Source organism: Archocentrus centrarchus, chromosome 16, assembly GCF_007364275.1.
Source record: "Archocentrus centrarchus isolate MPI-CPG fArcCen1 chromosome 16, fArcCen1, whole genome shotgun sequence".
In the NCBI taxonomy this organism is placed as follows: domain Eukaryota; kingdom Metazoa; phylum Chordata; class Actinopteri; order Cichliformes; family Cichlidae; genus Archocentrus; species Archocentrus centrarchus.
Window position 1 is genome coordinate 34,141,708 of NC_044361.1, and position 15,623 is coordinate 34,157,330.

At 41.7% G+C, this 15,623-nt stretch overlaps 1 protein-coding gene and 1 pseudogene across 1 annotated transcript; both read right to left on the reverse strand.

Annotated features, from left to right (window-relative positions):
• Positions 1-323: 323 nt before the first annotated feature.
• On the reverse strand, positions 324-3,603 carry LOC115794233 (uncharacterized; annotated as a pseudogene).
• An 8,445-nt stretch (positions 3,604-12,048) lies between these two features.
• Positions 12,049-15,397, reverse strand: LOC115794234 (HEPACAM family member 2-like). Its single transcript, XM_030749609.1, has 8 exons — positions 15,275-15,397; positions 14,639-15,013; positions 14,283-14,549; positions 13,137-13,226; positions 12,932-12,996; positions 12,517-12,578; positions 12,307-12,430; positions 12,049-12,108 (listed from the first exon to the last, which is right to left on the reverse strand). The coding sequence occupies exons 1-8, from the start codon at positions 15,324-15,326 to the stop codon at positions 12,049-12,051; spliced, it is 1,095 nt and encodes a 364-aa protein (XP_030605469.1). The 5' UTR covers positions 15,327-15,397.
• Positions 15,398-15,623: the final 226 nt, after the last annotated feature.

Below are 15,623 nucleotides of genomic sequence, written 5' to 3' on the forward strand. Positions count from 1 at the left end.
AGTGAAAGTGATAAACTTCAGGTTAGTGTTCTAGGGTTAAGCTTAATACATGCATTTCACCAATGATCCAGTGACAAACGGTGTTATATTAACCAGTTAATCATGATGGTTCACATTCATGGTTTTAATAGACCCATCTAGCAGTGAACCTGATAAGACCGCTGATATCACACAGTGTGTAGAGGCTCCAAGAGATGCACCTGAAGTAAGACAATAATATATTTAAATTATAGAAACTAATCTGTAAACCTGAACTTCCAGTTAAACATTCAGTTCAAATCCATTAGATGTGAATCCTTCATTTGGCCCTCTGGGCGCTGCTGTCAGACATCCTGACCTCGTTCTTCTTCGTTGGTTCTCAGCTCCTCAGTGGAGTCTGGAGGCTACAACAGAGAGCAGAGTTCAAGCAGCACAGGGGAGATAATGCGTAAGAGAAGAAGACAGCAGCAGACAGGTCAGTGCTGGGAAACAGGCCTGGATGACATCAGTAAGACTCAGTATCATGACCAGAGATGCAAAAAGAGAAAAGTTTGTGATGATTCAGATATAAAGTCTCAGTGCTCAGAGGAAGGATCGAGCGCCATCAGTGTGGCTTCTTTCATGTCATCAGCACTGACGCTGTTTGTGTAATTACTCTCACTGCCAGAAGGGGGAGACAAAGCTCCACCCTGCAGGTTGTAATCTCTTTCAGTGTTACAGGAGTACCTGAGTCAGAGTTTCATAACATATGAAAACACTTTCTGCAGTCAAATACATATTTGTAATAGATCATTGATGTAACAACGTGACTCACCTGAACCTCCAAATGTCTCTCAGCTCTCTGCTGCTGACCTGCTGCTGACCTGCAAACACATCCTGTGCAGACATCAAGAAGAACAGTTAGAGCTTCTTATCCAAGTCCAAGCAACAAATTCATTTTCCACTTTCAATACAGAGAAAACCCCCAACAGTCACATGACCGCTTATGAGCAAACACTTGGAGACAGTGGGAAGGAAAAACTCCCTTTAACAGGAAGAAACATCCGGCAGAACCCGGCTCAGGGAGGGGCAGCCATCTGCTAGTTGGGAATGAGACGGAAATAAGAGTGCAGGGAGAAACAGGACAAAAGACACACTGTGGGAGAGAGCTGGAGTTTCATGATAATTAATGATTAAATGCAAAGAGGCATATGAACACACAGAGTGAGGCAGCTGCTCCATCCAGGCAGCTCCATCACCTGAACCACACTGAGTGTTTCCAGGAGTGCAAACACGTCTAAAGAGGACGATTTCCTGCTGAGAGCTGCAGGTGAGAAAGGACAGCTGTGGAAAACATCCCAACGGATTCTCCTGAAACTCTCCAAAGTTCATGTGTGAGAAACAGCTCTGCAGAGACAGAGATGAGAGAGAGGAAAACAGAACGATGACTGGGAGGAAATTACCTCTGATTATTATGGATGCCACAGTGATGAAGAGCAGCGTGAGAGCAGTGAACAGAGCCAGACGGACAGCTGTCAGTTTGTCCAGTTTTCCTGGAAAGAAGATTTACACACAAACTGTTTCTGTGCAGTTTGGATCCAGATCTGACTGAATTTTACAGGGAAGAAAACAAACTGTTAATGTGATAAATTTAACATCAGAGATGAAGAAAGATGGAAGGAAGAGAAGACGGATATCTCATTATGTAATGTGGAAACTTAAAGTTTACATGTAATTCATTTTAAGATTTTTTTAAATCAGATTTTGGATCTGCACATGAGGTGTTTCTCTGTTAAATAGATGATAATAATCCATGATATTTTATACAGGACAGTGAGTGCAGGCTAAACTGGGTAGTTTGCAGTGTTGTGGTTCAGTTTACACTGATGATGGTGGAGGTCTGCCGGGCGTATTCTTGGTCTCTCCTGGCTCAGGTCCTGGTAGCAGCAGAGACATTAAAGGAGACAGACATGGTACTCTGAACTGAACCCTGTGGGAGAATCGTACCACAGCAGAGATGGGGGTGGAAGTGTAACTATTTGTGGGTACAGTCTGCAAACGTTTAGGTGATTTGGTCAGATGTGACTGACTGTGTCAGTCAGTTCAGACGCTGCTGCTGAACAAGAGCAGAAACATAAATGCTCAGATATGGCTGCTGAGTAACAGGGCTGCTAGAAGGAGTCATCAGTTTGAATTGGAGCTGATCGTGCTCTTTAGTAACACTTGACATATTCCACCTTACTGAAGGAAGCCATAATGGCTCATGTATCATGGGCCTATATGTTGTAGGATGTAGTTGAGCCCAGAATAGAGCAGGAGAGGAGACCTCAGACCAGCAGCAGCAGCAGGTCAGCTGATCACATCACAGAGAATTCACAACAGAAATCATCACCATGTCTTTGTGGTCAGTACTTCGTGTGTTAGGCTGTTTTTGATGTGTAAAAACACTTCAGCACAAAAGTTAAAGGAAGCACAAGAGAAAGGCATGAACTGTAGAGTGTGTCCTTCCTCCAAACCAGCCTGAACGTGTCTGAGCACTCACAGTTTAACATCATGCTGCTGTTTGACAGAGAGGGAAATCTGAGAGAGGAAACTGATCAAACCAACCTTCCTCTGCCTCCACCTGCAGGCTGTACGGCTCAGAGACAGTCCTCTGGTTGGTCCTCAGAGCACAGGTGTAGTTCCCAGAATCCTCTGCAGTCAGAGGGATGAGGTGGAGGGAGGGGCCAGTCTCTGAGAGGGCGTGGCCATCTCTGAACCAGGTGACCTCCAGTTGGTGGAAAGTGCAGAGTGAAGTGCAGAGCAGTGTGACGGTTTCATTTGCTCTGAACTTTTTATCCTCACTGGAGCTGATTTTCTCATTTTAGACCCACCTAAAATCAAAGTGTTCATTATCTTTACTGAACACTTGTTAATATTAATGATTAATATTTGTGTCAGAATCAGGATATTTTGTTCTCACCAACAACTCTGACAGTCACTCCTGTCCTGTTAGTAAAATGTCCTACAGCATATCAGCCTCCATCCTGAAGCGAAAGGTTCTTTGTCTCTCTCTGAACATCTCTGATCTGTAAAGTACAGTTTGTCTTCATGTCTCCCAGGTATTGATAACGAGGGTCGTTTTTGTTGAGTTACTGTCATACACAGACGGGATGCTGCCCTGACAGAGTTCATGGTTCTGACACCAGCGGACTCTGACGATCTTCAGTGGAACTTCTCTTCCACTTCATTGAAGGACTTCCGTGGTGTGAAGCTGCAGGGGAGGGTGAGAGTCGATCCTCTGACAGCACAGGTAGACGTGAAAGGATAGATCACAGTTTGACCCACAGCACCTAAAAAAAGACCAAACACAGAAGCTGTGACAGCAGATCAGTGAGAGGCATAAAGACTCAAACTGCTTCATTGGTCACATGATTATTTAAGAAAGAGGAATCTTTGAGCAGACGAAACATTGAAGATATGAAGAAAAAGAAAAAGTAGAGCCACTTATAATTTGTTCTAGAAGAAAAGTTTGACATGGAAAACAAACAGTAAAACAAAGACGTCAAAAAATACATTTAAAAATCCGTCATCAGGCAGAGATCATGTCTTACCTGCCAGCAGAAACAGGAAAGCCCAGAGAGTCTTTTTGTCCCAAACTGCCATCCTTACGTTTTACTGAGCTGACTGAAGGATTTCAGTTAAATGTGAATCAAACTGCAGCAGTGCTCAGAAAGACACTGACTGACTGAGATGGTGAGTTTAATGTCTCTGTGGTCAGTGCTGAACTTCCTGCTTTTATCTTTCAAGAAGTTTTTTTAACCAGCTGTGAGGTTGCAAAACATGTTTGTGGCTTAAAAATATCTCCGGAAATGTGTAAAATACAGGAAACTCAGTGTTAGTCCTCCTAAGGCAGCAAAGAAACATTTATTTTTTTAACACAACTTTAAAAAATAAAACATGACTCTTTTTATATTAAAATATGAACTTTCCTATTTTTTAATGATGTTTTATTAAGGTAATAAAATGCAACTACTTTTGTTTCCTCTGGAGGATTTTGTCTTCAGACTCTCCATCCATCCCATCCTGACTGTTCTTCATCAGCAGGAACAGCAGAGATGGAAGCTGATAGTAAATCTGTGTTTGGATTTTCATTCGTTCACTTTGAGCTCAGCTGAAAGATGATCTTGAGTGATGGAGGCCATCTCTGTCACAGGAATGGCTCCTCCTTCAGTTTCCCAGTGAGAGGCAGCACCGTGTGCACTCTGAACTGAACCACATGGATTCCTGTAAAGAAGATTCCTGAGAGACAGGATGTGGAAAATAAGGTGTGAGACATCAGATTCACCTCCTGGATGCTGGAGCTGCACTTTAAATGAGAGGCAGAGAGGAGCTAGCTTGCATGTGTAGAAATGCTCTGTACCTGAGAGAACAAAGTTATCCACAGAGTTTATCGTTCCTCCAAACCACAGAGATCAATGAGACAGGAACTTTATTTCATTGAGGATCAACTTGGTGTGTTCATAAAGGTTAAAAACATCACCTGCTATGATGCACCAGGATGGAGAGGATTAGAAATGAGTCCATCAGAGGGACATCTCAAAGTCAGAGAGGCTGAGACGGTTTGGACGTGTGCAGAAGAGGGAGAGTGGATTTACTGGAGCTGCCAGGCAGGAGGAAAAGAGGAAGAGCTCAAAGGAACAGGAGAAAATGAGGCTGTGATGAAGATATAAATTGACCAGGACTGGGCTTCATCCCTGTGGTTCACCCTCAGTTTTCCACCTCCTGTCCTTACTGACCTCTTCTGCATCATTTATAATCACGGCTAATTGTGTTAACATTTTACACCACTCACTTTCACTGTGCAAATATACCGACTATAGAAGCAAAGAAAGAAGTTTGTGGATCTTTGCAGAGTTATAAAGAGTCAAAGTGCAAAGATGGTCGTTATTAGTTGTGACATTTGTGGGTGAAGTTCAGATTTATAGATAATGAAAATTGTGTTTTGTTTGGTCTTAAATTAGCATTTTTTTCAGCCACCAGCAGCTGCCATCCCACATTTAATGTTCAGCACAGTCTGGCTGCTGTTTGTCAAACTGTCTCAAACTTTATTCATTTTTGTCCTCAACACAAATCTCCCGACATTATTTCAGAGTCCCTGAACACAACGTTTCATTGGCCCAGTCTCATCTGTACTGATTCATGTTCATGTGTACGAAATGAAAATGTTTCACTTTGAAATAAGTTACTCATTAAAAATGTGGGCAGCACAGTGGAGCAGCTGTTAGCAGTGTTGCCTCACAGCATGGAGGTCCTGGGTTTGAATCCCTCTGGAGTGTGCAGGTTCTCTCTGAGTATTCTGGCTTCCTCCCACAGTCCCATGTGCACAGGTGAGGTTGAGCAGTGAGTCTGAATTGGCCGTAGGAGGACATGGTTTTCTGTGTCAGCCCCACAATAGACTGGTGACCTGTCCAGGGTGTACCCCACCTTTAGGCTGCAGCTCCCTGCATCTCTGGATTGGATCAAGTGGAAGAAAATGGATGTTAATTAAATGCCTGGTTAGGTGCAGGAATTAAAAGCTATTGTGTTAGGCTGAGAGAAAACTGCTGAGACTGGACTGTAATGTTTTTGAACAGATGCAGGTACAGTTTAAGTATTTACCCTCTTCATTTCTTTCTGTGTTTGCCAAGAATTTCAGCGTTTCACGTCTAAAACACTGTTTAATAGAACAGAACATCTGTGTAACATCTGTATGAGCCCTGAGAACAACAACACAGACCTAGGGCTTACATTATTACAGATAAAATAACAGGGCCAGAGATCAGCAGATACACACACACACACACACACACACACACACACACACACACACACACACACACAGGCCGTGTTTTATTTGTCTGCAGTCTTCTCTGCCACCCCAGAGGGAGCCATAGTCCACCTCAGCTCCTGACCTCTCATCCTGACCTGCTGAGGTTCCCTCTCAGCAGCAGCACTGAGCTGTCCCGTCCTCAGTGTGACATCATCACAAACCTTTGTTTATTGGATCCAAGTGGAGGTTGGTCTCTATGATGTCACGTATTTGAGAAATAAATCCCACAGTGGGTTTTGAATGGCTTTTTCTGCTGTCTGTTAGCAGCTTTAACAAACTGAGTCAAACCCTGATCTCAGCATGTTGAGAAAAATTATGACTGTCACTGATTTTGATTATCACCTGGATTAATACAAACATGAACTTTGGTTAGCTGATGTGAACAACATTAGTCTAAAGTCCAGTGAGTCTCAGTGAGCTTCAGTTTATTCAAATGAAGCCTCTGAATGACATATGTAATCATTTGCAAATGTTATGGGTCATTATATCATAAACATATCAACATGTGGTTGGTCTCAGAGTGTCAGAGTTCAGCAGTTTGACTCAGTTTGTTAAAGCTGCTTAAAGACGCTGAGATCTCAGACTGCAGAGAAACATTCATGACCAGCATGGATTCATCTGTTTCTGAACTAAATTATTTTACCTTCGTTTGTCTTCATGGTTCTGTTAGTGCAGTTAACCACACAGCAGGCCGTATTATTGGTCATATAAACACAAACACAGTCCAGAGGTCCAGTTCAGGGACTCCAGTTAGCTGAGGTGAAGCCGAGCAGACAGCTGGCAGCTACCTGTATGCTCATCCACCTGTCAGTCAGAGAGGCCCCGCCCCTGATAATGCACACCTTATTTTAACAGGGGAAGTATAAAAAACAAATCACTGCCTCTACAGTTGTTATGAGGGGGGACATTAGCTATAGAGAACAAACCTGTTTTTTTGTAGGTTGTAAACATGTTGAAGTCGGACGTTTTAAGATGGGGGTCTCGGGGGTCTGACTCACTCAAGTGGACATTTGAGGAACTGCAGATTTTGGAACTTCAATGTTTTTGCTGCTCGAGTGGATGCAGCACAATAGTCGGCATAAATGAGGAGAACTAAAGCTCAGAGTTAGATCAACTCAGTGAAGTTAAACCTCAAACTTTCAGAGTTTCAGAGCTTTTTCTTCTCTGCAGTTTAAGTTGGAGCAGCAGATCAGCAGCAGCAGAGTTCAGGAGATAAGGGAGCCTCCAGGGGCCGAGGCAGCGATGACTCCCATCACACGCTGCCCTGCTTCAGCCAAACAGTGTGCAGTTTTTAACCATCCAGTCAGACTGAAGGGATGTGTCCCATCACAGCCACAGCAGCTGGGACGCCGTTCAGTCTGTTATTTATTCTGACTGAGAGTCCAGAAACACAAAGGTGAGCTCAGGAAACCTGCCACTGGGGAAAACCACACTGTGTGTTTGGGTGAGATTTTTCTTGACCAACAACCGAGTCTCTAAGGATTTTATTCACTTTCTAATCTAAATAAACACATGAATGAAAATAAAACAAAAATAGTGGAAACACAAAAGTTAAAAACAATTTGTGAAGAAGATCGACTCCTGAAGGAACTAAAAATAGACAAATTGATCAGGTGACTGATGAGGAAAAGGAAACCTTCCTCATGCTGATGTGTTAAAGTCACAGAAACCTCATGTTTACTTCATGTTTTATACTTTTTCACAGCTGCAGCTCTTTAATAACTTCCTCTCATGTCTCATTGTGTCACCTGCTGTTTATCTGCTCCAACCAATGGAAACAGAGCTTCCTCATGTTCACACTCTGGGCTTAAACACAGCCCAGAAAGCATTTCCTTCCTCAGTGGGTCAGGTCATGATGTCATGTGGGAGGGACTCACATAGATACATGCATACAGTATATGCAGGATGTCTCATATAAAAGTGAGTGTTTCAATGGTGTTTTTGTTGTTTTTTTAGTTGTAACATTTGAACAAACATCAACATAATCAAACCATGTGAGACCTTTGTTAACACAGAGAGTGATGTAGTTTATGACACATATTTCAGTCAGCCACCATGGGCGGGGCAAACATTTTTTTTCCTTCTGGTGCATCGGTCTATAATATTAAGTAATGATTGGTGCTGGAAATGACAGCATGCATCCATGAAGTGAGTGCAGAATGCTTTAAACAATTTTAATAACCAACATTAAGACTAATTTAAGGAGGAATACAACTAAATTGGAGCTGCAGCAGGATTCAGTTTACATGACATCACTTGGTCTTCACTGCACAGCAAAATTTAAACTTTTTAACAACTTTAATATTTCCCAGTTATTCTCAATTTTAAGCAAAAAAGAGTAAATTTTAATACTTAAGCTCCTCATTTTTGAAGTCCTTTTCTGTTCAAACTATTATTTTATGAAGACCTTTTTAACACTTGATATTCCTCATGTATCAGAACCATAGGAGGCTGTTCCACAGGGATCAACTTTAGGACTCTTATCTTTCTAATGTTTGCAAAAGATTCTGACTTTCTCCACATGCTGATGATAATGTTCTCCTGTATCTTCAAATGTGCTTTACATTTCAAAATCTTCCACATTTAATTCAAATTTAATGTATTTTAGGTGTTCAACCCAGTTTTGTTCCACCTACAGGGAAGCTACAGTAAAATACCAAACCGCAGTAAGCTTCAGTCACTTATAAATGATACACCTCGATCAGTTTTCAGGATTTTAAATTTCTAATAGACACATTTTAACATCAAAACAAGCATAAAAACTTTCTTATATGAGAGAAAAACAAACAAAAACATTATAAAAATGTATCTTTTTAAATTCTAATTAAAAATATTTTTTGCACTACATGCTCCTCATGTATTTATTATATTCTTTTATGGCATGTTCATGTATTGTTCATTATGGTCTATGAAACAGCACAAAGACAGAAATGGTGCAATGAGCCTTTAATTCACAACATGCAATAAATCACAACTTGTAGTTTTAAACACACTTTAAAAATGTAGAAAACAACTCGGGTCACGGTGAGCTCTTGTGATGTGTCTTATATACTGTAGACATCTTTTCTTCTGTAATATATAATACAATCACTTCATTTCTTCACCTCAGCAGCACAAACTTTAAGACCAGCCTCAACCTCACGCTGAATATGGTTCCACGTTCTTCAGTTTGTTCTCACAGAAACCAAGTGACCAGTTTATACACCAACAGAACATTAAGGCACTTGGAGAAAAACTAAATAATCTAAACTACCAGGGGTGACCGTGTCCACTGGGTTCCTCACACTGTGGTTTGTTTTGTTTTTCATTTGACAGCTTTTCCTCGTCCTGATCTAGAAACAGTGAACGGAGACCAAAAGCAACTCAATCAGGAACTCAGGAAATTTGTTACGGGAAGAAATTTAAAAATGCATCATTTTAAGCAGCTTTTAATGTAAATAATAATAATATGATCTCCAGATAAGAATGAAGATAAAAGGTGGATGACTTTTTTATTTCCTGACCTTTGAATCAGCTATCGTCAAAAAATAAAAATTTTCTTTAGTGCTGAAAATCTTTTTGGAGATTCATCTAGATTTGCAAAAAAGGAAAGAAATAATCTTTTCTTGGTTTTGGATCGGTGTACCATGATTTAAACATTCAAAGTTCATTACAGTCTTTTCAACCAGGATCTAGGAACCCTTAGAGGAAACTTGGTGTTTCCACAGCAGGAACCAGGATCTCAGGTCAGTTCAAAGGAATTTTTTTAAAGTCTGTATGTTATTAAACAAAATAAAAAAACAGCATGTTGTTTACCACATGAGCTGACTGATATTCTAGTAATACTTCAACTGTAGCAGAAACACAGACAATCGGCAGTTTGAACAAATGTTTTTGCACCATGAAAAATGGATCCTGGGACTAAAAGTTTCTGTACTTGGACTGAAATGTTTTAGTGTGTAAAACTACAGACTTCAGGCAGTTACTCTGAGTCTTCTCCAGTAAAGTCAAAAAGGCTGTAGATTATTTCTTAATGTGATGAAGTTCAATATTGATTTTGAAATAAGCTTTCTGAATCAAACTGAATTCCTATGAACACATTCTGTATATGAATATGTGACATCAGCAGAGAAGAGACAACATTTTTCTACCAGAAGCTCCAGGTGGTTATTGGCCAATTGTGACTGAGCTTTGGTTGCTTTCCACTAAACAACCGGATGGCAGAAATTGGTATAAACAAATCTTGGCCTGGATATGGACTGGGTGCACTACAAGTCAGGAAAAATGTAGCTTATTGCTCCCTGAAACGAGGTCTTCAGACTGTAATTTGTCAGTCTCGCTGCCATTTTCTGTAGTCTCCCCATAGCAAAATTTAATGAGTAGCACAGTAACTAAAACCTGACTGTAGCTGTATTAGTAGTTGGTCCTGATTCAAGGTTAACTGCCAACCATTCTCATAAATGTTTGTCTCCCAGTGGGCACGCAGCCGTACATCAGGTCACTTTGCATTGGTGAGAAAAGCATCATTAAGCAATCAGAAAATACACACAAGCAAAAATAAATAATGTAAACAGTATGGTTTTTGTCTATCCTAGAGCCAGAATCAGTCACAATGATCAGAGTTCTTGTGCAGAAAATGACTGTAAACAGTTCAAAGGTCCTTCAGGAAACTGATATAAAGGCCCAAACTCTGACTTCTTACACATTAGTTCTGGATCCAGCAAAACCTCCACACAGAACTATAAACCCGAGTTTTAGGGTTTAAAAAAAAAGGACACGGGCCAATAAAAATGTCTGAATTTGATCCAAAACTGAACACTGATCGGAAAACATAGCTTTACAAAAAGTTTAACAATACAAATAATAGAAAAATCAAATGTGAATCTTATAGATTTTAATTTCTGTTTGTCTATAGATGTCCATTAAGTGATGAACATTGTTGAAGATCATTTACACTGCCTGCTTAAGAGTCAGTTTAGCATATTAGAAGTTTATCAGTGCATCACATATGAAAATAAAACTCTTACAAATCAGCTGGTCCAGACACAAATCAAAAAGGCAGCACAGTTGACAGCAGCACTACACAGCGAGTGAAACATCTTGGAGCATCGCAACATGAAATAAAGTTTAGCTTATGAGAGCGGGTGACATTAATGGGTGTAAAACTGAGACCCGTACACAGTGTGTGACTTTGGGCTGTCTCAGGTAAAGAGGTCTTTGGCTGTCAGGAGTCTATGGCCTGTTGTCTCAGGTACGGCAGTGAGTCAGTAAGTAATGTTACTGCTGTGAAGGGGCATGTTTGAACCCCAAACCTCTCAGTTAGTCCCTGTGAACCAAACAAAGCGAGCAGAAAGTGGAAGAACACAAAGGTTCCAGAGGGACGTCACTTCTGCTCCCTCCAGCTTAATGCAGACTAAAACCTGAACCAGGTCTCAGAACAGGACCGTTATTCCTGATGCTGCCACAGCCAGCGCACCGCGGGACACCTTTCAGAGGCTGCTGAGAAAACAGCATTATATTTGCTGAGACCACCCGAGAAACTAGGTCAGACCAGGTCCACATTAAACTGCATTTTCACAGCAGAAGTGAGAAACTTTTGAGGAACTCAGATTTGCTGCATTTTCACACGATCATTTAAACCCCGCAGAAGTAGACCCAGCACCCTGGCCAGGTCACCAGCTAATTTAGAAACACCATTTAACCCAACCCCACGTATTCTTTGGACTTATGGGAGGAAGCCCAGAGAGAGCCCACATAGACACGGGAGAACATCAAACTCCACAGGACAGTGGATTTGAACCTTCATGCAGTGAGGAAATGTGCTAACCACTGTGCACACCATGCCACCCCAACCTAATTATGCTTTTTACAATTCAGCACCATCTAATGCTAAAAATCCTAGAACAGTACACCGGTTGTTTTTCCACCAACGTGAAAGTGAAAGTGATAAACTTCAGGTTAGTGTTCTAGGGTTAAGCTTAATACATGCATTTCACCAATGATCCAGTGACAAACGGTGTTATATTAACCAGTTAATCATGATGGTTCACATTCATGGTTTAATAGACCCATCTAGCAGTGAACCTGTAAGACCGCTGATATCACACAGTGTGTAGAGGCTCCAAGAGATGCACCTGAAGTAAGACAATAATATGTATTGAAATTATCAGAAACTAATCTGTAAACCTGAACTTCCAGTTAAACATTCAGTTCAAATCAATTAGATGTGAATCCTTCATTTGGCCCTCTGGGCACTGCTGTCAGACATCCTGACCTCGTTCTTCTTCGTTGGTTCTCAGCTCCTCAGTGGAGTCTGGAGGCTACAACAGAGAGCAGAGTTCAAGCAGCACAGGTGAGATAATGAGGAAGAGAAGAAGACAGCAGCAGACAGGTCAGTGCTGGGAAACAGGCCTGGATGACATCAGTAAGACTCAGTATCATTACCAGAGATGCAAAAAGAGAAAAGTTTGTGATGATTCAGATATAAAGTCTCAGTGCTCAGAGGAAGGATCGAGCACCATCAGTGTGGCTTCTTTCATGTCATCAGCACTGACGCTGTTTGTGTAATTACTCTCACTGCCAGAAGGGGGAGACAAAGCTCCACCCTGCAGGTTGTAATCTCTTTCAGTGTTACAGGAGTACCTGAGTCAGAGTTTCATAACATATGAAACACTTTCTGCAGTCAATACATATTTGTAATAGATCATTGATGTAACAACGTGACTCACCTGAACCTCCAAATGTCTCTCAGCTCTCTGCTGCTGACCTGCTGCTGACCTGCAAACACATCCTGTGCAGACATCAAGAAGAACAGTTAGAGCTTCTTCCAAGCAACAAATTCATTTTCCACTTTCAATACAGAGAAAACCCCCAACAGTCACATGACCGCTTATGAGCAAACACTTGGAGACAGTGGGAAGGAAAAACTCCCTTTACAGGAAGAAACATCCGGCAGAACCCGGCTCAGGGAGGGGCAGCCATCTGCTAGTTGGGAATGAGACGGAAATAAGAGTGCAGGGAGAAACAGGACAAAAGACACACTGTGGGAGAGAGCTGGAGTTTCATGATAATTAATGATTAAATGCAAAGAGGCATATGAACACACAGAGTGAGGCAGCTGCTCCATCCAGGCAGCTCCATCACCTGAACCACACTGAGTGTTTCCAGGAGTGCAAACACGTCTAAAGAGGACGATTTCCTGCTGAGAGCTGCAGGTGAGAAAGGACAGCTGTGGAAAACATCCCAACGGATTCTCCTGAAACTCTCCAAGTTCATGTGTGAGAAACAGCTCTGCAGAGACAGACTGATAGAGGAGAGGAAAACAGAACGATGACTGGGAGGAAATTACCTCTGATTATTATGGATGCCACAGTGATGAAGAGCAGCGTGAGAGCAGTGAACAGAGCCAGACGGACAGCTGTCAGTTTGTCCAGTTTTCCTGGAAAGAAGATTTACACACAAACTGTTTCTGTGCAGTTTGGATCCAGATCTGACTGAATTTTACAGGGAAGAAAACAAACTGTTAATGTGATAAATTTACCATCAGAGATGAAGAAAGATGGAAGGAAGAGAAGACGGATATCTCATTATGTAATGTGGAAACTTAAAGTTTACATGTAATTCATTTTAAGATTTTTTTAATCATATTTTGGATCTGCACATGAGGTGTTTCTCTGTTAAATAGATGATAATAATCCATGATATTTTATACAGGACAGTGAGTGCAGGCTAAACTGGGTAGTTTGCAGTGTTGTGGTTCAGTTTACACTGATGATGGTGGAGGTCTGCAGGGCGTATTCTTGGTCTCTCCTGGCTCAGGTCCTGGTAGCAGCAGAGACATTAAGGAGACAGACATGGTACTCTGAACTGAACCCTGTGGGAGAATCGTACCACAGCAGAGATGGGGGTGGAAGTGTAACTATTTGTGGGTACAGTCTGCAAACGTTTAGGTGATTCTGGTCAGATGTGACTGACTGTGTCAGTCAGTTCAGACGCTGCTGCTGAACAAGAGCAGAAACATAAATGCTCAGATATGGCTGCTGAGTAACAGGGCTGCTAGAAGGAGTCATCAGTTTGAATTGGAGCTGATCGTGCTCTTTAGTAACACTTGACATATTCCACCTTCATTCTGAAGGAAGCCATAATGGCTCATGTATCATGGGCCTATATGTTGTAGGATGTAGTTGAGCCCAGAATAGAGCAGGAGAGGAGACCTCAGACCAGCAGCAGCAGCAGGTCAGCTGATCACATCACAGAGAATTCACAACAGAAATCATCACCATGTCTTTGTGGTCAGTACTTCGTGCTGTTAGGCTGTTTTTGATGTGTAAAAACACTTCAGCACAAAAGTTAAGGAAGCACAAGAGAAAGGCATGAACTGTAGAGTGTGTCCTTCCTCCAAACCAGCCTGAACGTGTCTGAGCACTCACAGTTTAACATCATGCTGCTGTTTGACAGAGAGGGAAATCTGAGAGAGGAAACTGATCAAACCAACCTTCCTCTGCCTCCACCTGCAGGCTGTACGGCTCAGAGACAGTCCTCTGGTTGGTCCTCAGAGCACAGGTATAGTTCCCAGAATCCTCTGCAGTCAGAGGGATGAGGTGGAGGGAGGGGCCAGTCTCTGAGAGGGCGTGGCCATCTCTGAACCAGGTGACCTCCAGTTGGTGGAAAGTGCAGAGTGAAGTGCAGAGCAGTGTGACGGTTTCATTTGCTCTGAACTTTTTATCCTCACTGGAGCTGATTATTCTCATTTTAGACCCACCTAAAATCAAAGTGTTCATTATCTTTACTGAACACTTGTTAATATTAATGATTAATATTTGTGTCAGAATCAGGATATTTTGTTCTCACCAACAACTCTGACAGTCACGCCTGTCCTGTTAGTAAAATGTCCTACAGCATTATCAGCCTCCATCCTGAAGCGAAATGTTCCCTCGTCTCTCTCCTGAACATCTCTGATCTGTAAAGTACAGTTTGTCTTCATGTCTCCCAGGTATTGATAACGAGGGTCGTTGTTTGTTGATTTACTGTCATACACAGACGGGATGCTGCCCTGACAGAGTTCATGGTTCTGACACCAGCGGACTCTGACGATCTTCAGTGGAACTTCTCTTCCACCTTCATTGAAGGACTTCCGTGGAGTGAAGCTGCAGGGGAGGGTGAGAGTCGATCCTCTGACAGCACAGGTAGACGTGAAAGGATAGATCACAGTTTGACCCACAGCACCTAAAAAAAGACCAAACACAGAAGCTGTGACAGCAGATCAGTGAGAGGCATAAAGACTCAAACTGCTTCATTGGTCACATGATTATTTAAGAAAGAGGAATCTTTGAGCAGACGAAACATTGAAGATATGAAGAAAAAGAAAAAGTAGAGCCACTTATAATTTGTTCTAGAAGAAAAGTTTGACATGGAAAACAAACAGTAAAACAAAGACGTCAAAAAATACATTTAAAAATCCGTCATCAGGCAGAGATCATGTCTTACCTGCCAGCAGAAACAGGAAAGCCCAGAGAGTCTTTTTGTCCCAAACTGCCATCCTTACGTTTTACTGAGCTGACTGAAGGATTTCCAGTTTAAATGTGAATCAAACTGCAGCAGTGCTCAGAAAGACACTGACTGACTGAGATGGTGAGTTTAATGTCTCTGTGGTCAGTGCTGAACTTCCTGCTTTTATCTTTCAAGAAGTTTTTTAATAACCAGCTGTGAGGTTGCAAAACATGTTTGTGGCTTAAAAATATCTCCGGAAATGTGTAAAATACAGGAAACTTCAGTGTTAGTCCTCCTTAAGGGCAGCAAAGAAACATTTATTTTTTTAACACACAAATTTAAAAAA